General features: G+C 43.7%; 1 protein-coding gene across 1 annotated transcript in view; it reads left to right on the forward strand.

The window, feature by feature from the left end:
• Positions 1-19,135, forward strand: part of LOC147626396 (Regulator of chromosome condensation (RCC1) family protein) — a 43,132-nt gene extending 23,997 nt beyond the window's left edge. Inside the window, exons 2-15 of the mRNA XM_086816503.1 lie at positions 7,604-7,665; positions 7,769-7,836; positions 7,964-8,085; positions 8,173-8,278; positions 8,376-8,427; positions 9,077-9,194; positions 9,338-9,368; positions 9,467-9,490; positions 9,574-9,780; positions 10,105-10,227; positions 10,436-10,489; positions 18,010-18,079; positions 18,182-18,215; positions 18,311-19,135. Coding sequence (XP_086672629.1) covers positions 7,604-7,665; positions 7,769-7,836; positions 7,964-8,085; positions 8,173-8,278; positions 8,376-8,427; positions 9,077-9,194; positions 9,338-9,368; positions 9,467-9,490; positions 9,574-9,780; positions 10,105-10,227; positions 10,436-10,489; positions 18,010-18,079; positions 18,182-18,215; positions 18,311-18,759 — 1,520 coding nt within the window. The 3' untranslated portion in view covers positions 18,760-19,135. The remainder of the gene's footprint in view (positions 1-7,603; positions 7,666-7,768; positions 7,837-7,963; positions 8,086-8,172; positions 8,279-8,375; positions 8,428-9,076; positions 9,195-9,337; positions 9,369-9,466; positions 9,491-9,573; positions 9,781-10,104; positions 10,228-10,435; positions 10,490-18,009; positions 18,080-18,181; positions 18,216-18,310) is intronic.
• Positions 19,136-20,570: the final 1,435 nt, after the last annotated feature.

Below are 20,570 nucleotides of genomic sequence, written 5' to 3' on the forward strand. Positions count from 1 at the left end.
ACTTGGTTCCTCTCACGATTGCACAATGTAGTGGAGATAAGAGTGCAAGAGAGGGGGAGAGAGAGAGAGAAGAAGAACAACAAAGACAAGGTACATCTGATTGGATCCCAAATACCCTATGAAGGGCCCGCCACCTGTGTGGGAGAAACAGGAATTAGGGTTAGGTTAAGAGTTCATGTGGGAGACATACACAGAGAGAACAAGAGAGAGAGAGAGAGAGAGAGTTGTGGGGATAAGTCAACTCATGAGGCATGAGTGTGTGACTCCCCTATCACACATGTATATTGCACTAGTACACATAGTGCACTTAGTACATTAAAAGTACTAAGTGTACTATGTACTATAACTTATGGGCTTGTACACACTATAAGGGTGGGCATTATGCCTTTACCCCAACAACCTCCCACTTAAAGGCAAAGTGCCCTTAAATGAAGGAAAAGAAAAATCAGCATGTACATGATAATATACAAGGCCATATCAAGGCTGAAACTGGCCTCATCCAATACCCATCAAGTGTGTGCAATGAGCAAAACGCTCCGGAGGCAAACTCTTTGTCAACAGATCAGCCGGGTTGTCATCCGTATGAATCTTAACAAGCTGAATTTGCTTGTTCTCTATCACCTCTCTGGCACTCTGACTGTCACAATGCAACAATGGAATATCCCCTGTATAACCCAAATCAACCACTAACCGAGATAGCCATAATGCCTCCTTGCAAGCCTCTGTGGCTGCAATATACTCGGCCTCTGTAGTAGATAAGGCAGTGCACTTCTGCATCCTGGATATCCATGACACAGCACCTCCTGTGAATGTAAATACATAACCGGTAGTAGACTTCCGGTTATCTGGGTGACTGGCATAATCCGAATCCGTGTAACCATGCACTAATGCATCCTGTTTGCCAAAGCAAATGCACATATCCTGTGTGCCCTTCAGGTATCTCATGACACTTTTCACCGCTTCCCAATGCTTCTTGCCAAGGTTGGCCATGTATCTAGAAACCACTCCCACTGCAAATGCAATGTCCGGCCTAGTAGTAACCATGGCATACATGAGACTGCCACAAGCTGAAGCATACGGAATCTTGGCCATATCAGCCCTGTCTCTATCTGACTGTGGGCTGTCCATAGCACTGAGTTTCACATATGGAGGCAAAGGAGTACTAGTCTTCTTCCCCCCGTCCATATTGAACCTCTGCAAGACTTTGCCAATGTATTCCTTCTGAGACAAATACAACACATGCTGATTTCTGTCCCGAAGTATCCGCATACCCAAGATGTGATTTGCATCACCCAAATCCTTCATATCAAAGGTTTGATGCAGCCTCTGCTTCAAGGCATCCATCTCTTTACGAGATTTCCCGGCAATCAACATATCATCAACATACAAGATGAGGATCAATAGACTGCCATCCAAAGCTTTCTTGGTGTACAAGCAGTGATCTATGTCACTTCTCCTGAATTTCTAGGATTTCATGAATGTATCAAATTTATGATACCATTTCCTTGGTGCCTGTTTGAGCCCATAAAGACTCTTTTTCAGCTTCCATACAAGCTTCTCCTTTCCACTCACTGCATAACCCTCTGGCTGCTGCATATATATCTCCTCATGGAGATCACCGTGAAGAAAAGCAGTCTTCACATCCATCTGAATCAAGTCCAGATCATCATGCGCAACCAAAGCCAACACAGCTCTAAGTGTGGTCATTTTGACCACTGGAGAGAAGATCTCCTCAAAGTCCACACCATATTCCTGCTTGAAGCCCTTAGCCACTAACCTGGCTTTGTATCTTGGCTTTGCATCTGGTGCAACTTTGAGCCTGTATACCCACTTGCAAGGCAAAACCTTCTTGCCTGCAGGCAAATGCACCAACTTCCATGTTTCATTTTTATGCAGAGAATCCATCTCTGACTTCATGGCACGCTCCCATAGAGCTTTGTCTGCCCTCTGTAAAGCCTCTTTATAACATGAGGGCTCCCCACAGTCAGTAAGCATCAAGTAGTCAACCCCTGGAACAAACCTGTCAGGGGCTCTGGAGGGTCTAGTGGACCTCCGTACCCAATGACCATCATTTGCAGGTTGCTGTCCAGCCTGCATATCACCCATTGGTGGCTCCTGTTCCATGCCATAAGGCTGAAAAATCATGCCCGGTATCTCCTCTAACTGTGGTATATCCATAGGGATATCTTCTGCCATATCTGGCTGTCCATTTGGACCATTTTCAGCACCATTTAAGGGCTGGTTTTCCTGCTGTAATGGCTGACTTACAGCCCTTGGTTGTTGTCCATGATGTCCATCATCATCAAAGATGACTCTGCCAGGCTCCTGTTGCCTTGCAGGCTCCTTATACATGCATGTTTCATCAAAAAAGACATCATTGCTGCGTATAATCTTTCTAATTATTGGATCCCAAAGTCTATACCCCATTTCACCTCTGTCACCATATCCTAGGAATATGCATTTGTGAGACTTAGGATCAAGTTTGGTGCGCATTTCCCTGCGTATGTGCACGTACGCAACGCAACCAAACACTCTCAAGTGCTTGTATGACGGAGGCTTCCCTGTCCATACTTCTTCTGGCACTTTCCCACCAAGCCTCGTGTTAGGTGACCTGTTTATAAGGTGAACGGCTGTCATAACAGCTTCAGCCCAAAAACCATGAGGTAATGCAGCATGTGACAACATAGAACGGACCTTCTCCTGAATGGTCCTGTTCATCCTCTCTGCTGTCCCGTTTTGTGGAGGATCATAAGGAGTAGAGAGCTCCCTCTTGATGCCTTTAGCATCACAAAAGTCCTGAAACTGTTTGGACATATACTCTCCACCATTGTCGGAACGCAAAGCTTTCAGTGTTTTGCCAGTTTGATTCTCAACATGCGTAACAAACTTCTGAAACACTGAGAATGTATCACTCTTCAAACGAAGAGGATAGACCCACACCTTGCGTGTGGCATCATCAATAAAAGACAAAGTATTTTGCCCCTCCCAAAGAAAGCTGAGGCATCTCACATACATCTGTATGCACAAGCTCTAACTGAGCATCTTTCTGTCCAAGAGCTTTCTTGTGGGGGCACTGTAGTTGCCTACCATATATACAATGCTCACAAAACTGAAAACTTGAAAACTTTAGAGAAGACAAGTAACCCAAACGAGACAATTGCTCCATTCCCTTGACACTCATGTGTCCCAACCGGCTATGCCACATAGAAATTTCCGGCAGCTCGGTTGCATTTACATTAGCATGGTGACAAACACCTGCATGCATAAAGTAGAGAGTGTCCACCTTAGAGCCTCTGGCAACAACCAGTGAGCCCTTACTAATCTTCCACTTTCCACTACCAAATGTGGTAACATAATCAGCATCATCAAGCTGTCCAGTAGAAAGCAGATTCTTCTTGATCTCAGGCACATGCCTGACATCATGGAGCATAAGCTGTGAGCCATCTGAAAACACAAGCCTCACATCACCTCTGCCAAGAATCTTGCATGCATGGTTATCACCCAAATAAACCACTCCTTCATTGCCAGCAGTATACCTGACAAACAAGTCTCTGCAACCTGTGACATGAAAGGAGGCACCTGAATCAATGATCCATGAGTGCATACCATGACCACCTGTAAGAAGTGAATGGGCATCAAGTGAAGACGTAAATAGGACCTCATCCTCACTGCCACCTGCATGTGACACATTGATTTCTTCAATCTTGACTCCACTTTTGCCCTTTGACTTTACATCTTTGGCTTCATCTTTCTCTTTGTCTTTGCCTTTTCCCTTTTCCTTTTGATCATTTTTCCATTTGTAGCATTGCTTTTTAATGTGTCCCTTCTTGCCACAATAATGGCATTCCAAATCCTTTTTGGAGCGAGACTTGCTCCTTCCCCTTTCTTGGCTTTTTCCCCTTTGCTGGGATCTCCCACGTGCATTCATTGCATTGGACTTTCCAGCAGAGTTGTTTTTCCTGTTCATCTCTTCTTGAAGAAGAGCACCCTCAACATCTGCATATGACAGCATAGCATGCGAATTGCTAGTGGCTGTCCTGAATGTGTCCCAATTCTCTGGCAAAGTGCATAACAGAAAAGTGGCTTTGAACTCATCGTCCATTGCCAACTTTTGATTAATGACCTGGCTGACAATACCATTAAACTCATTTAGATGGGCTGTCATAGACGCCCCTTCCTTCATCTGAAGAGCTATGAGTTTCTTCAACCGATACACTTTGCTTGAGGCACTTTGCTGGGCATACAAGTCCTGCAATCTCTACCACATTCCCCAAGCTGTCTTCTCTTCACGAATGCTGAAAAGTAATGAGTCTGACACAGACAACATGATAGTAGATCTTGCCAGCTCATGGAAGTTGGGTTCGAAGGCGTCGACTGCGTCAGCCACCACAGCAATGACTCGCGATAGCCACCACAACACTGACTCGAAGGCGTTGACTGCGTCAGCCACCAGTTCCCAAGCGAGCGAAAGGGCCCCCTGTTGCGAGCGCTGCTGTAGGCGCCTGGCAGCGCTGACACGCCTGTAATTCTTGCTGCCGCCTTCGCTTACTTGTCTAACGCCGTGTAGTGCTACACGCTTTGTGGCTTTACGCCTAGCGCCTGCGTATCTTACTCGCTCAAGCTGTGTTAGCCTTGGTTGCTGTAGGCGAGTAGGCGCCTGGCTACGCCTGAGTATGGACAAAGGCCTACGACTGCCTAGTCTCCCGCTTCACCAGCTCCACGCCCACCATCGTGTTGGAAGAATACTGCACATGCAGAGAGCTGCAGATTGGCTCTGATACCAGTTGTGTGGGAGAAACAGGAATTAGGGTTAGGTTAAGAGTTCGTGTGGGAGACATACACAGAGAGAACAAGAGAGAGAGAGAGAGAGAGAGAGTTGTGGGGATAAGTCAACTCATGAGGCATGAGTGTGTGACTCCCCTATCACACATGTATATTGCACTAGTACACATAGTGCACTTAGTACATTAAAAGTACTAAGTGTACTATGTACTATAACTTATGGGCTTGTACACACTATAAGGGTGGGCATTATGCCTTTACCCCAACACCACCAAGGATTGGTGTATTTGCTTTATTGAATGATGAGAAAAAACTGATTTCTATAAGCACACCTTGGCTGTAAATCTGCTGCCTATAGTACTGACTCTTGACCGTCAAGTTCACCTTTTGCTTAGGATTACCTTGGTTGTCCTGGCCCTTGAAACACTTCAGCAATTTGTGAGTATGAGATGGTGGAAACCCTTGCCAAGCCTTGGCTTTTATAGCTCCTATTTACTCTGGTTGGTGGGCTAAAAGGCAGTCGGCTTGTTTATAAATGCTCCGCGACCTTTTTTATTCAGCATTTAAATAGGGGCCTTTTCATGTGCCAAGCGCTGGCTGCAGCCGCCTTGCTGTGCTGGCTGGCTAGGTGCTGGCCCATCATGGGCTGGCCGACTGGCTGCCCATGCTTGGTAGGGCTGGCCATCTGGCTGCCCATGCCTTCTAGGGCTGGCCTATTGGGCCCTGGCCTCCTAGAGGCTGGCCGACAAAGTCTTGGGGGCTGTTGTGGGCCAATACTATGGCCCATGGGCTGGCCTACATGGCCCAAGTGTAGGGCAACATGGGTAAACCCACAGCCCTGCACTCTATGCAGTTCTACATGCAGCTATATGCTCATTATGCAGTTCCACATCCAGCTATATGCTACAAGCCTATCAATGCCCCAAACACCTATCATCATTCTAGACGGTGACTCACAATAGGGATTGGCACTCCTCCATGTGCGGGACTTGCACACCTGACCAAGACCATGTATGAGACTTGTACACGTGACCCTGGATGCTTAGAGTGGAACCCTGGTTGACTCGTTCTGGACTACTCTAGGTCCTACACTTGTTGTACAGATATGTCCACGTGGCATCCAAGTGCGGGATGCACGTGACTGTTTGAGAGACAAAAGGCTTGAGGTTTGCTTTAGCCGTTGCTAATTCCCTTGCAGCCATGGGAAAGTATCGCAATGGACTTTTTCATGGATTTGCCTCATACTCAGCAAGGCAATGATGCTATTCGGACCATTGTTGATGATAGGTTATGAGGCATGCACACTTCTTGCCGGTTAGAAAGACCATTAAGCTTGAGCATATGGTTCAGATATTTGTGGCACAAGTGTTCAAACACCATGGTATGCCTAAGTCCAGTGTGGGGGATAGAGATCCGAGGACTACGAGCTTCTTTTGGAGAGCTCTGTTTGACAACATCGGCACTAAGCTAGACTTCTCGTCAACTTTTCACCATCCAAACGGATGGGCAAAGTGAGGTTGCAAATTCAGCTGCGTTGGATGTCCTCAAATACTATGTTGTAGATCCAAAAACAGCTTGGGAGAAGTTCTCTTAAGACTCTTAGGAATTCACATTCTTTTAAGTTGGGTACTAGCCATTGGCCAGTGCTTGGGACCCAAGGACCAAGGTATGGCTTGTCCAAGCCTTGGGCACCCTCTTAACCCATTCGTGGGACTCTTTAATGAGGAGGCATCCTATAGAGGTGCCCACCTTCATTAAAGGGGATGCCACGTGTCATAGACAATGGATCCCTTTCTCATCACGTCCACCCACCTCTCCCATGATTTCTCTCTCTGATCCTATCTCACTTTTGGCAGTTGGCGCATCATTCCTAATCTCTCGTTTTGCAAGTCGACTCTCACATGTGTTTCCTTTTGCTGTTGTGCTGTACCTGATTGTGTATCTGAAAGTACCTGCTGTAGCCTGTGCACCTTGTTGTACTTGTGCACCTGTTGAAATTCTAACTGTACTTGCAAGTACAAGTTGAAACCCTAATTGTACTTGTAAGTACAAGCTGAAATCCTAACTTTACTTGCAAGGATATTTTGAAACCCTAATTGTACTTTGCAAGTATATATTGAAACCCTGATTGTACTCGCAAGTATGTGCTGAAAATCCTATTGTACTAGCAAGTACATATTGAGAATCCTAGTGTACTTGCAAGTACCTGCTGAATATCATCCTACATCTACAGTACCAGTTGCATGTGCTGTGAACCAGCACAAGTGTACTTGTTTGAGTACTTGCTATCGACACCACGTACCAGTATCTGTTCGCGTACTCGTACTTGTTCGCGTACTTGTACCTGTTTGTGTACTTGTATCGGGGAGGCTTGAGCCACTGTTTTTGTGAGGGTGTGAGCTTGGCTCTAGTACGAGAGCGCCTGTTTGTGCATGGTCTTGGAACGACAGTTTCTTGTTCACTTCCCTTTAGGTGTATGATACTGATGGTGAGGCTATTTAGACTCATTTAGACTCATTCGACAAGTTTAGCATCGACAAACTACTTCGACACACTTCTGTTTGGGTAACTTGTCTTCATACTTGCATTGCACTGATGAAAGTATCTTTTTCATCATTCCAAAACTTGCATTGATTTGGGATAGGATTTGAAATGTGTGTATGACAATGCAACTCATTGTCGTGTTTGATTCTTTTTGGCTTGTAGATATGGGCTCCCTTTTTGATTTTTTGTATGGTTTTCAAAAATCCATTTTTTCTTGCCCCAAACAACCCCTTTGTAGCTAGGGTGCTTATGGCATTGAAGTTTGATAAATTTGCAGCTTCATGCCATTGTGTCGCTGTGGATGTGGATGGTCGATGCTTTACTTGGGGGAGAAATGAGGTAATGGAAGGTGCAGTATACTTTTCATTTGTTACTGCAAAAAAAACATGCTTTTAAGCTGCTTATACTAGGTGGGGTTGTCTCATGGTTTTTGAACAAGCAGAAAGGGCAATTGGGTCATGGAGATCTTGTGACCCGAGATTTGCCAACATTGGTTGTAGCATTAACCAAGTAAGTCACTATGCCTTAGAGAATCACTAATGTAGTCAAGTTGAGTATTTGAGGTGCAACAGGAACCCTCTACCTCTCAAAGGCACCCCATACCTATCTTGGAACCCCTAAGAGGTGTTGAGTGCAGGTACAAAGTAGTAAAAGCTGGTGCTGGAAGGCAACATTCCGTAGTTTTAACGGATGAGGGCGATTCTCTTGCTTTCGGGTGCAACAAACATGGGCAGCTTGGTTCTGGCTCTGTGAAAAATGGTAGGTTTTCATACTGCATTCGGCTACACCTAATGTGAACTGATTATATTATACTGATGTTTTCATGTGGGTGACGAGGTCTTGCAGAAGTAGAGAGCTTACCTGTGAAGTGTTTGGTTTCAAAGACTACCCATGTTGCTTGTGGCTCGGAGTTCACTGTCTGGCTTTCATCTACATCAGGAGCAACTATCTTGTATGATACACTTTTCTTTTCAAGTGAGGTTTTTTCTTTACTGAGCACGGCAAAGAAAACATGGCGGTGCTGAATGAAATTAAATGTTATGATGCAGAACTGCAGGTTTACCTCAATACGGCCAGCTCGGCCATGGAACCGATAATCAGGTGAGCTGCTTTTAATGCTAAATGATGAGTTTAACTGAATAGAGCGGGTCACATGGACCTTGTAGAGGCTTTGATAAGGGACAATATAATACATTTCACCACTATGCTTAAGCAGCTCGTTCGTACAAGAACAAACGAAACTAACAAATGTCAAGATCTCCTAGTAGTAAGAATGGTACTTCACCCCGAGCCCTCAACTGTTTAGACTTCCGAGGTGTATTACTAAAATGTTTGGATGCATCAGATTGCACGTCTAGTCTTTTATAGTAATGCTCGTGACATGCACATGTTTAGCAAATGTCAAGATCTCCAAGTAGTAAGAATGGTATTCCACCTCTAACCCTCAACTGTTAAGACTCAAGAGGTTTATAACTGGAAATGTTTGGATGCATCAGATTGCATGTCTTGTCTTTTATAGTCATGCTTGTGACATGCACATGTTTAGAGGGTTGCATCCCCCCCCCCCCCCCCCCCCCACACACACACAAAGAAAACAAAAATAAAAAAGGATGCTCATGTGTTTGATTCCCTTTTTTTTGGTGGGTTAGGTGTCCGGGTTCAAACTCATACCCCCTTATAGGCAGTGTAGTGCGATAGCTTCTCATTTAAGGGCCTGCAGACGTTAGTTGATAACTTTTTGTTTTGATAGTACAATGCTAAAGACAGCTCTGTGAAAATCGTCTACGAGCCTCAACCCCGACCGAAGGCAATAGCGACTCTTACAGAAAGAACCATGGTGAAAGTTGCATGTGGAAACAATCACACTGGTTGGTGCCTTCTTATGTTTACAATGTGATACAAGCCTACAATAGGAGCTCTTTCAAAGACTTTCCTACCTGTTTAGTATTGTGCAACAATGGCAATAAAATGGCTAAAAGCTATGTATGTTTTCTGCTGACTGTATTTGCAGTTGCGGTGGACTCAAATGGTTTTGTTTACACGTAGGTGATCTTTTGATTTATTCGAGGGTTTTTCAATTGTTTCTAATGGTGAAGTGGTAGCTTCCATGCTGACGTTGTGCTTGTTTGCCTGCTGACAGATGGGGTTACGGAGGCTATGGAAGGTGGTTCAGAGATACTTTTCAAACATAATGCTAAAATTTATTTGTTGGATTTTCCTGAAAAACACCGAATGTGTGCTGATCAGATTGGGGCACCGGGAACAGAAAGACGAATTTACTCCTAGGATTGTAGAGCAGTTTCAGCGCAATAATATATTACCGCCGACAGCAGTTGTGGCAGCCGGTTCTGCATTTTCCGGCTGCACTGCGGGAGGTGGGCAGCTCTACATGTGGGGAAGAGTGAAGCCAACTGGTGATAATTGGATGTACCCCAAACCAGTCTTTGATATGAGGTGCATCTCTAATGCTTTCATGGTTATTGGGGCGATTTTGTGATACTTGTGGATGTGAGGCTTTTTATAATGTGCTGAGATCTTAGAGTCTTTGCGTACTAACTTCCCTACCCATCAGATGGTGGCGGGTGGGGATTGGATGAGAAAGTCCGCCTGCTTATGAAAGACAGGCGGGTGAGATCTCCCCTTTTCACAACTGGGGCTATGTTTGTAAAGCTCCTTATTTTCTAGTTTGTTATACGTTTTCTAAGTGGTAAGACTTCTTGAAGAGCAATTCTCCTCTCTGAGTTCTGGTTTGCCTATGAAACTGAACATGAAGAGCAGTGGGTGGGCCATTCATTGCATTGATTGTGGTGACAAGACTACATTTGCGGGCGCAGAAAAGTCCTGCATAAGCTGGGGACAGTCTTTGTACGGTGAACTTGGATATGGTCCCACTGGCCCAAAGTAAGGTTTTTGACAACTCTGGTTTTGGTTGATAAAATTCTTTATGTATTTTATATACTTTGAGAGTTTTCTAGATGGGGTGTTGTAGGTTGTGGCTGTAGTTTCAATGGCTGCCATCTGGTCACAGAGTTTGTTGACCCTTGTGATGAACTGGCCCATGGTGATAATATTAGTCCAAGCCAAGACTTTTTCCTTTGAGTTTCTGCAGGTCATCAGCTAGCCCTAAGAAGGTAGACATTCTGGAGGGCATGGACGTCTTGAGGTATGTGCTTGTGCTCTAGGTTTCAAAAGGTTGACCTTCGTAAGGTTATTGTTTAGTTTTTGAAATTACATGTTTAATTACTAATGAGTCGAAATACCGATGTGCCCGTGTACATTGATCACATTGGGAAGTCTAAGAGGGCCTCTTGGATATGATTCAAGCACATGCAGGCTGTTGCAAAATTCTTCCTATTACCTCCTATGTGCACTCTTGTGCATTAACAAAGTGATCCTGTCACCCTCTTATCTGATTCCCCCTGCCAGTATTCATCTCGTTTGATCCGCTGAAGGATGACCTCTTGGATATGATTTTAGCACATGCAGGCTGTGGCAAAATTCTTCCTATTACCTCCTATGTTCACTCTTGTGCATTAACAAAGTGATCCTATCACCCTCTTATCTGATGCCCCCTGCCAGTATTCATCTTGTTTGATCCGCTGAAGGATGATGACTAGTTACTACTTTGTTTTTAGCTTGTTCTGGGTCTTTCTCGTATGTGAGGGGCTTTGTTTTGCTAGCTGGGGGTCTAGATGAATGCAATGGAAATAAATGGATTGTGCGTGCATGTATGGGGATGGGGGGGATAGGCATACTTCACCCTCCCTACTGCTGGTAGGCCTGTTCAATGAGCACTCATGAGCATAAAAGGGGTTTTTAAAACTTTTTGCTATTCTGTAAGGGGGCATTCACAGCCTCCACCTGGCTGCCCTTTTGGGCACATGGTTGGATGGGCCCCTTGGGCTGCCCACTGCTTGCCCAAAACTGCCCACAACCAGGCTGACCTGGTCACCTACTGATTTCTTTCTACGCACTAGTATTTGGAAACCATGGCTTCCTATGTGCGTTGACTTGGCAATCTAAGGAGCTATGGAGAATCAAAGCAAAGCAGTGGATGCTGGATTTTCACATGCTGAAATTAGGGTTTTCTGTAGATTAGGGTTTGTGTGCAGAGTGTGAAAAGAAATGCAGAGAGAGAGAGAGAGAGAGAGAGAGAGAGCTTGTGCATTGGAAAACGTACAAGAGAGTTGTCTATTTGTTTTTTCATTACATCTATATACAAGATAAGTCATATGTTGACTTTTTGTGCCATCCGTATCTGGCCACATCACATTTATATACAAGGTAAGTCATATGTCGACTTTTTGTGTCATTTGTATCCGGCCATATCATATTTATTTAATCACACCAAAATTCCCCTAGTAGTGATAATGTGATCTCTAGAGTAGTGCTGGCAGATCAGTATTCAAAAGATAGTAAGCCTAAAGCTATGCAAAAGGCTTCAAACTTTGATTGAGGAAGTCCCTTGGTGAACATATCTGCAATGTTGCCTTGTGTTTGATAGTAGACCCAGCCAATCTCTCTTGCATGCAACCTCTCTGTGACAATGGTAGTGAATTTCTATGTGCTTGGTTCTAGCATGAAAAATTGGATTTTGGGCTGCAGCTATAGCACTATGACTATCAATGAGGATGGAAGTCGTAGTATGTTGAGTCCATGTTGAACCTTTTCAGCAGTCCTCTTATCTACTTATACTGCAGCATAGCAATGCCAACATCTTGTTGCGTAAATTGTATGCTCAAGTAGTAATGACGACAAGGCGTCGAATCTTGCATGTCAATCGAAGACTTCAAATCAGCCTTGAAGGCAGAAGTTTTCACTTCTTGTGTCCCTGTCACAGGCATGTCAGCATCATACAAGTGACGATAAGAATGTGAGCTCTTGGCATAGAGTGTGATCTCACTCGGAGAAGATAAGCATGTATTTTGTCGTACCAAGCTCGAGGAGCTTGCTTTAAACCATACAATGCCTCTTCAATCTGCACACTTTGTGCTCTTCGCTAGGCACAACAAAACCAATGGGCTGATTTACATACACCTCTTCTTGCAAATTCCCATTGAGGTACGTTGTCTTTATTTCCAACTAATGCACTTGCCAACCCATATGCGCAGCCAATGCTATCATTGAATTGATGGTGGTCATCTTGGACGTGGGAGCAAAGGTCCCATCATAGTCGATTCCCCTTTGCTGGGAATAACCTTTGGCTACAAGTTTGGCTGTGTACTTGTCAATGGTACCATCATACTTTCTCTTGACTTTGTACACTCACTTCATACCGATTACATTCTTTGTCAGCAGGCAAGTTGTAAGTCCTCACTAGACCATGCCCATGGATTATCTGACATAGAACCACTATGGATTATGAGATAGAGGACATACCTAAGAAACCCTAGCAAGGTTTCCATAGACCCGATGCCATACGCATCGCATGACCGCAATGGATTGGGGCTAGCAACTCACTACCCAACTGTAGAGTCCTCTGGACTCACCCCCGAGCTTGAGGTCCAATTGCTTTGAGCCTGCGAGTCACCAAGTTAATGATATAGTAATAACCTCTTTATAAGTGGCTTGCTTTTATTTATAAAGCTTTCCTATTTTATTTATAAGCTTTTAGCCATTACTAGGCCTTAGTTATTATTATTAGCCCATGGTGATTATTTCCAATCCCACAACCTCCTCTTGCTAGCGCCCTTAGCCTATGTGTGAACCCTGCCTATGCTATGCCTTAACCCTAATCTTGGATTAATCCTAATCCTAATGTTGGGTTTATCCTAACCCTAATCTTGGGTTAATACATGCATTGATTTCACATTTCCTGCCCTAGTCCTAGGTTGGTTGGGATGTGACATACTTTCCCACTTAATTTAATTCTTGTCCTCACGAATCATAAGAAGAACAAGCTTTTGTAAGCAAATTCTTAGATCTAAACATCCATCATAGCATCTTCTCAAGTCTACTGCCTCTTATCTAATCCATTGGAAGACTTCTCTTGTAGAACTTGCAATAAAGATTTAATTGCTTACTATCAATCCAACTCTTGTCCAAGAGTTGAATCCCAATAGGGTAACTAGTCACAAAGTGCAACAAGCTCTACCATAACATCCTTAGCACAGACCTATAGCACAACTCGTCAATCATACCAAATGGCATCTTGCATAAGTTGTCGGCAAACACTAGTTTACTTAATGTTCAAATAAGTCCTAATGTACTTCCAATGTGTTTTCGCATAACCAATAGATACTCATGTCTACTTTCGGGCAAGCATAAAACTTCTCATCAAATTTTGAATTTGTCTCATTTGCTCGAAAGCTTGAAGATTACATAAAAACTTCTCATCGAATTTTGCGTTTGTCCATGCGCTCGAAAGCTTGAAGATCACAGACGACTTTCAAACAATCTTGTGTATGTCCCTTGTTCTTGAATAACCTGAAGACAACATAATGCTCAGACAACCAAGAAACTTTCTTTTCTTGTTGTCACTCACAGACTAGCACTGCCCCTCATACTTACCATAGATTAACTATGCCCAAGCTTAGAGTGTTCTTGTAGCATGCAAGAGGTTGATCGTCGTAGCGTGCAACAAAGCCTTCTTTATACCGTGAGTCTGTGCAATTCCACTTAGAGAGAGTAGAGAAGAGATAGAAAGCAGATAAGAGTTGACACAGTATTGGGTCCCAATTTACCCACTAAAGGGCCCCCTTGCAAGTAGGAGTATATGCTTATATTATTCTTTGGAGAACTTACAATGAGTATGAATGATGATTGAGGACTACCAGATGCAAGGATGATGTGGACCAAACACAGGCTGATCCAGATGTTGTCCAAGCTCCGTTGAATTGCTATGTGGGGAGGTCTTGGGAATGTTGGAATTGCTTGGGACTGATGCTGACTTTGCTGAATATTTGAATAAATGATTGGGAGGGATGCACATGCTTTTATATGCTTCCATGCTGCTGGTTGGTAAGCATAAGGTTGTCGGCCAGTTGAGTCTGGACAAATAAATGCTGAAAATAGCATTAAATGCTATTTTAATGTTCTGCATGGGAAAAGAAGACTTTTAATGCTACTCAATCTTGTTGTGGTGCAACCTGACTGCCTGCTGATGTTAACAGACTTGGCCGACTGGAGCTTGCTCACCATAGATGCTGTCGGCCTATTGTATATGCTGGCCGACTTGGGCAAGCTTCTTCTAGAAGCCTGTCGGCTATCCCCTAATGCTGTCTAGGGTTGTGATTAGCCCTTGGACAAGCTCTTGAGGCCATGGGCTGGCCCATTGGCTATCCCATAGGCAATCAAATGCTTACTGATGCATTCCTAATACTAAAGTTGACTCTATATGCACTTATTTGATGAATTCTCCAAGTGGGTTAAGAGGACTAGCACTTGATTGACCTAAGGCTCAGAGATTGGCCTACGTAGCTCGTGCTTGACATGTCCTGGATTGGGGCTCACAATGGGGCCACGACATATGACAAAATATTCCTAGAAAGGTAAATCCTACTGATAAATGGTGCACTGATGTAGAGCTAGTGTGTCACATACCACTCCAGTGTAGGGTGCATGTGACAGGTCTAGATCAAAAACCCGCGAAGCCTAAGGAGATCCTACATGAGAGGAGAGTACACTTTGGCTATATCGTAGCCTTGAAGCAACCGAATTCCCCTCTGAACACGAAGGTCAAACCTTAGGTCAACATGAGGGTCAATCTAATCCATGCAAAGTCAAGGATAAAAGATACCACCACACCTCAATCTGTGTCATAGGCTCCGGTAGTCAGCACAACTGGCACCACTGAAGGCAATTATAGAACTACAAGTGAATATTGTTCCAAAATACACAAGAAGTGCACACTAGGCAATCCCACAAGATGCAAATTGTCTTATCATGTAACCAGTTCATTGCATCCAATGCCTACCAATAAAATACACAATGCAGAGTATATTAAATGCTTGAAAATGTTCCTGGATTTAATTCAAATGTCACCGAAATTGAAAAAATCGACGCTTTAGCAGAAAGCTCTAAAGTTTATTCAGTGCTTACTCTCTAATTTTTCTGTAGGCATGGAGCTGTAGGTACTTAATTTTTAAAGCAAACTTTAAGTTTGATAAAAGCTCTATTTTTTCTCGACTTCTTGTACCTCAATTTTGAAGCAGAAGCTAAATTTTGAGAAAAGCCCCAAAATTTAGAGCACCCAGAAACTTTAATGTTGCAAGTACAGTTGGTACAGTACATGCGGGTGGGTACAGCAAGTACGATACACATGTACAACAGGTACAGTAAACGTAGGTACGGATGGTTACTTACAGAAGGTACGAACAGTTGAATACTGTACAGACACAGCATGCATATGTACGGGAGTTGTACAATTGTATGGACAAAACATACATATGTACGGGGGTGGTACAACTGTCTGGGTGCAGGTGCAACAGCACGGGAGACGTATACGGTAGCACGTGTGTATGGACAACATGTATGGCAGCTGTACGAACAAGTATGTAGTGTGCGGACAGGTACGGGCTTGTGCGTGTGTATGAGGAAAATTTGGGCTATTGCACAGGGCTAAAAAAAGGGGGCTCTGATACCAAATGTTGGATTTTCAGAGGCTGAAATTAGGGTTTTCTGAAGATTAGGGTTCGTGTCGAGGTCACAAAGACGAGTGGAAAAGAGCAGGCAGTAGATGGGGTTGGCCTGCTAAGGGCCCAAGGGGAGCACCTCTGCCTGAAAATGCACTAGTAATGGAATCAAGCAAGACCACCTATAACAAGACTAGATTCAACGGAACCGGCCTTCCGACATGGCAAACGAAAATGCAATAGCTACTGATGAGGGAGGGATGTGGAACGTTGTCAAAGAAGTTGATAAGAAGCCTGGAGCCGACGAAGGTTTGTCTTTGGGAAGACCTAAATGACTGAGCAACCACTTTAATTGGGACAGCCTCATACATCATCTTGATCTCAAAAAGATTGCAAAGGAGGTATGGGAAAAAACGGAAAGGTTATTTGGAAATAAAATTGTGAATTTAAAAGTATTCTTGAAGCAAAAATTCTTTGGTGTAAAGATGAATGAAAGTGATGACCTTAGTGAACTCTTAGGCAGTATTGGGTCTGTCACTCAACAGCTCTCTAGTCTTGGAGGAGGAGTTGAAGATGATGAAAAAATTGTTGTGCTCCTCAAGAGCATACAAAAAGTAACACGATTCTCCCAAATCCTATCTATTTTCCGGTTAGCCAAAGATGCATCTTATGAAGACATAGTAGCAATGCTCATTGAAGAAGACAGACGAGTGAAGGATTAGAGTGACAACAATATTGATCTTGACAAAGTCATGCTAAGTGAATGGAAGGACAAAAAGGGCAACAAGATTAGGTGTCATTATTGCAAAAAACTTGGGCACAAGGAAGCTCAATACTTCAAAAAGATGGAACAAGAACATGAAAAGCATCATGCACTCCTGACAGCTGAAGAAAATGAAGAAGAACCGGTGGAGCAAGCAGAGGTACATGGTCTCTTTCTTAATGAGAAAGACTATGATTAGGCTTTCTAATGGGTCAAGGGTTCTCTGCTCTGGTAGTTCCCTAAAATCAGAGGAGCATCAGCCCCAAACTCATCATGGAACGGAAAATAAAATAGAACAAATCAAAACTAAAATAGAACAAATCAAAACTATCTCATTGGAGTGCTACAAAATTGTCCATGGAAATCTCGTCATGGAATACGAGGAACATGCAACATGAGAGGAAGTGCATGTCACTGCGTAAGAGGGAGCCTCACAACGGTCAGCTGATGGTGATACCATCGTCAGCCATTACAGATCTGATGGCTGAAAGCATGATTGGCCTCAGTGATGGGAGTCTGCCATGGCGTTGGAGAGCATCCTGGACCTGCATCTGGAGGGAGGATCGTGATGCTTGGGGCTTGGGATGTCTCGTTCACAGTATAGATCAAGCCCTCTCACTGGTAACCCCCCGGGTGTGGGGTAGTGGCCTGAGTTATGGACCCCGAGAGAGAGAGAGAGAGAAAGAAAGAAAGAAAGAAAGATTTTATTAATGTCTTCCAAAAGACCGAACTCGGCCTATGAGACAAATCGGTGTACTTGTATGGGGTATCCTATGTCATCCCAACAAAATGAAAAAGTACTGAACTAAAAAGCTGAATCTGGGTGTGCAATAAGTACAATGAGTGGGGGAGGGGATGGAGCTCTACTACTAGGAGAATGCAAAGCTATATGCATGGAGTATACAATCATGATATGCAACCTAGCTAGCTCCATCCTGTACCATAGAGAGAGAGAGAGAGAGAGAGAGAGAGAGAGAGAGACGCCAAAGCTTTGCATAGGGAAGGCTCCAAACTGCAGCATATTTTGGCCTAGAAAATGTGGTTGCCAACCCTGCCAACCTTGGAGATGTTTGCATGCCCCGACTTGCTAGAAATACTTTGACAAGGAGGCTGAAAATCATTGTTGGGAAAGGCCACATTGGTTAGATAGCCACATCGCAATAAACATGGCCTTTGAAAAATTCTTCCCCATCTAGATGCAAGCAAAGAAATTACAAGTGCTGCTGTTAAGTGTTCTTTTTATGTTTTTGAGAAGACTTGTGCATGTTTTTAAGCAAGGTGCGCGGCATTGAAATTTCTTGGTTTATTTACTTTTTTCCTAAAACAATCTTCATTATTTGTTTTTAGTGTTGCTTGTGGTGTTGGGCACTCTCTCATTGTAGTGGATACAACAGGCTTTGAGGATCGCATCGAAAAGGTTTGTTCTCTCATTCCCCCTATATCCATCATACTTGGGAAAGCTGTAGTTTTAAGTGTGTAGGCTCACACATGAACATACTTATTGCTTTGCTTGTTGCAGCTTGATGTGTTTGAAGGTTCTGCAGTCCCTCAAGGTATGAATTGCAAATTTTCTTTTGAAAGAACTTTTCCCCTTTAAATCTTCTGCTACTCTGTGTTGTGATATTTGAGTCATCCGATCTTTCAACAGAATCCAACGATGGAAAAAAGGTCACCAGCGAAAAGAAGTCCAGTGATAAGTATCCCAAAAGTGTAGGGGAGCTCTCGGAAGGTGAAGCACCAAGCGAGGATGGTAGGGCCATTATCAGTCCACAAAACGGCGATAAAAAGCGTCGAGGTAGGCCCAAAAAGACTCCTGAGGGGCCTGCGGAAAAGAAGCCTCGAGGGAGGCCTCTGAAGAAGGAAGTCTTTGACAGTGATGAAAGCGATGGTGATGATGATGGTGATGATGGCAATGACAGTGATGAGAGTGATGATGGCAAGGGCTCTGGAGGAAAGGCGCGTGGTAGAGGCCGTGCTCGGGGTGGAGGGAAAGGCCGTGGTAGAGGCTCCAGTAGTAGAGATAAAGCTGGGCAAAAAGCAACAGCAAAAAAGGGTGGTGGAAGAGGAAGGGGTCGACCACGTAAAGTCATCGCGTAAATGTCTTGAAAATGCCGTAGTTCATGTGGATTGGTTGGGTATACTGCTCCTCTGGACCAATGGTTGGGTCATAAGATGTGTTGATGCCATTCAGACTGCGCATATTCTTCTGGAGACCAGTAGTGATACACAGCACATTAAGTTGAAGTGGAGTATTGGTGCATTCAACTGTGGGTTTTTATTTGTGCTTTTCTGAATCGAATTCTCGTAAGATCTGTTTTTTTAATGTCGATTGGTGCTAAATATTGTGGCCTGGTTAATGCTGCAGTTACAGTCTTGCTTAATACATTGGCCACTTGTTACTCTCTGCAGTGGCATTGATCAAAGAGATCATTTGTAATTTTCAAGCTCAAAGATGAAGGTTTTCTTTGGTGTATGGATGGATGCTAACAGAACATGTGGTAGTTAGTAATTTTAATTCTGACTAGGGGCTTCTAGATTTGAAGGCTAATAGAATGCACATGTAGTTTGGAACTCTGCTTTGTGTGAGATGTGCCTTGTAAAGATCAAGGTATAGAAAGGATCTATTAACGGGGAGACTTGCCCCATACCTCGGACAATCCATTCTTCTGGAAACTCTTTTTCATAGGCTGTCTGGGTATGACCCTGGAATGTGATGCCTATCACAGAGGCTACATTAGGGCATGTGATTTAAGATGAGCATTTGCTAGCTCTGTTATTCTTAGCAACCAGCATTGGGCTCAGTTTATTGCTTTGTGGTTTGCCTGTAGACATAGTGATCAGCCTTCAGTGTCTAAATAGTCAGAAAAACTTAGTGTTTTTTATTCTCTAGCATTATGAATTACTTAGTGGTTAGCTCAGCAGTGCTAAGCAAGTAACAGGAGGGTTAGTACGCTCATCTTGAACCATCTCTTTCCAAGTTATGTTTGTTATTTGGCTGCACAAATGGTAAGGAAGTCTCTCTTCAATAACTTGTTAGTGTGTCCCCGATCAGTGCTCTCCAGTGATTCTCCTACGCATTGGTTGGTGCACAAGTTTGTTGTAAGAGTGCTTTACGAGGAGGAATGTGCTTCATGCTTCCTTGAGTGTGCATGCAATGAATGGTCTCTCTGAATGGAGCAGATGCCTTGTATCCTTGAGCACCTTGAGGCTCACCTTGGGCGGGTGGCAGTGCCAGTATAATGATACAATGGAAGTGATTTTTCAATTATTAGTGATACATTGTGTGGTTGTGGAGGAGGCTGATAAATCATTAAGAGTACTCTGCAGGGAAAACCAGTGATAGTCTTGGATGAACTCGTCATTGTGTGTGTGCAGGTGTAAGTTTATGGGTGGAGCATGATGTGTTAGCACTGTCTTCTCAATTGTGTTGAAAGATGATTTAAATCTTCTGATATAGAAAAGAGTTGAGAACCATTGACGAAAGTAAAGTAATGGGATTTTATTGAAAGAGTTATTTGCCCTATTGAAGCTATCCTAATAAGCTTGCACTAGTAGAGGCTATGAGAATACACAATAGCGGATCAACACAATACAAAGCATTGAATTGCAGAAAGAAGTGGAGAGTAAACAATATTATTGCTTGCGAAAACTTGATTACAAATTGATGGTGTTCGATGACTGCTTTGGGTAAGGAGCTTTGATGGTGATCTAGACATACTCTAGATTGAGGATTGAACACAATGAACTCAATAATGAACTAAGGTTGTCAAACAAGTCTATATATAGTATGTAGGGTTGATAGGGATGCAGGTTGGCCATGTTGGCCAACCCAAGAGTTCTCCAAGATGACCAAACGTCCATATCATCTAGACTACAACATAGGGACTTCGCACAGCTCCCACCAACCT

The sequence above is a fragment of the Cibotium barometz genome, chromosome 22 (genome assembly GCF_041138505.1).
Source record: "Cibotium barometz isolate CiBa-2024 chromosome 22, ASM4113850v1, whole genome shotgun sequence".
In the NCBI taxonomy this organism is placed as follows: domain Eukaryota; kingdom Viridiplantae; phylum Streptophyta; class Polypodiopsida; order Cyatheales; family Cibotiaceae; genus Cibotium; species Cibotium barometz.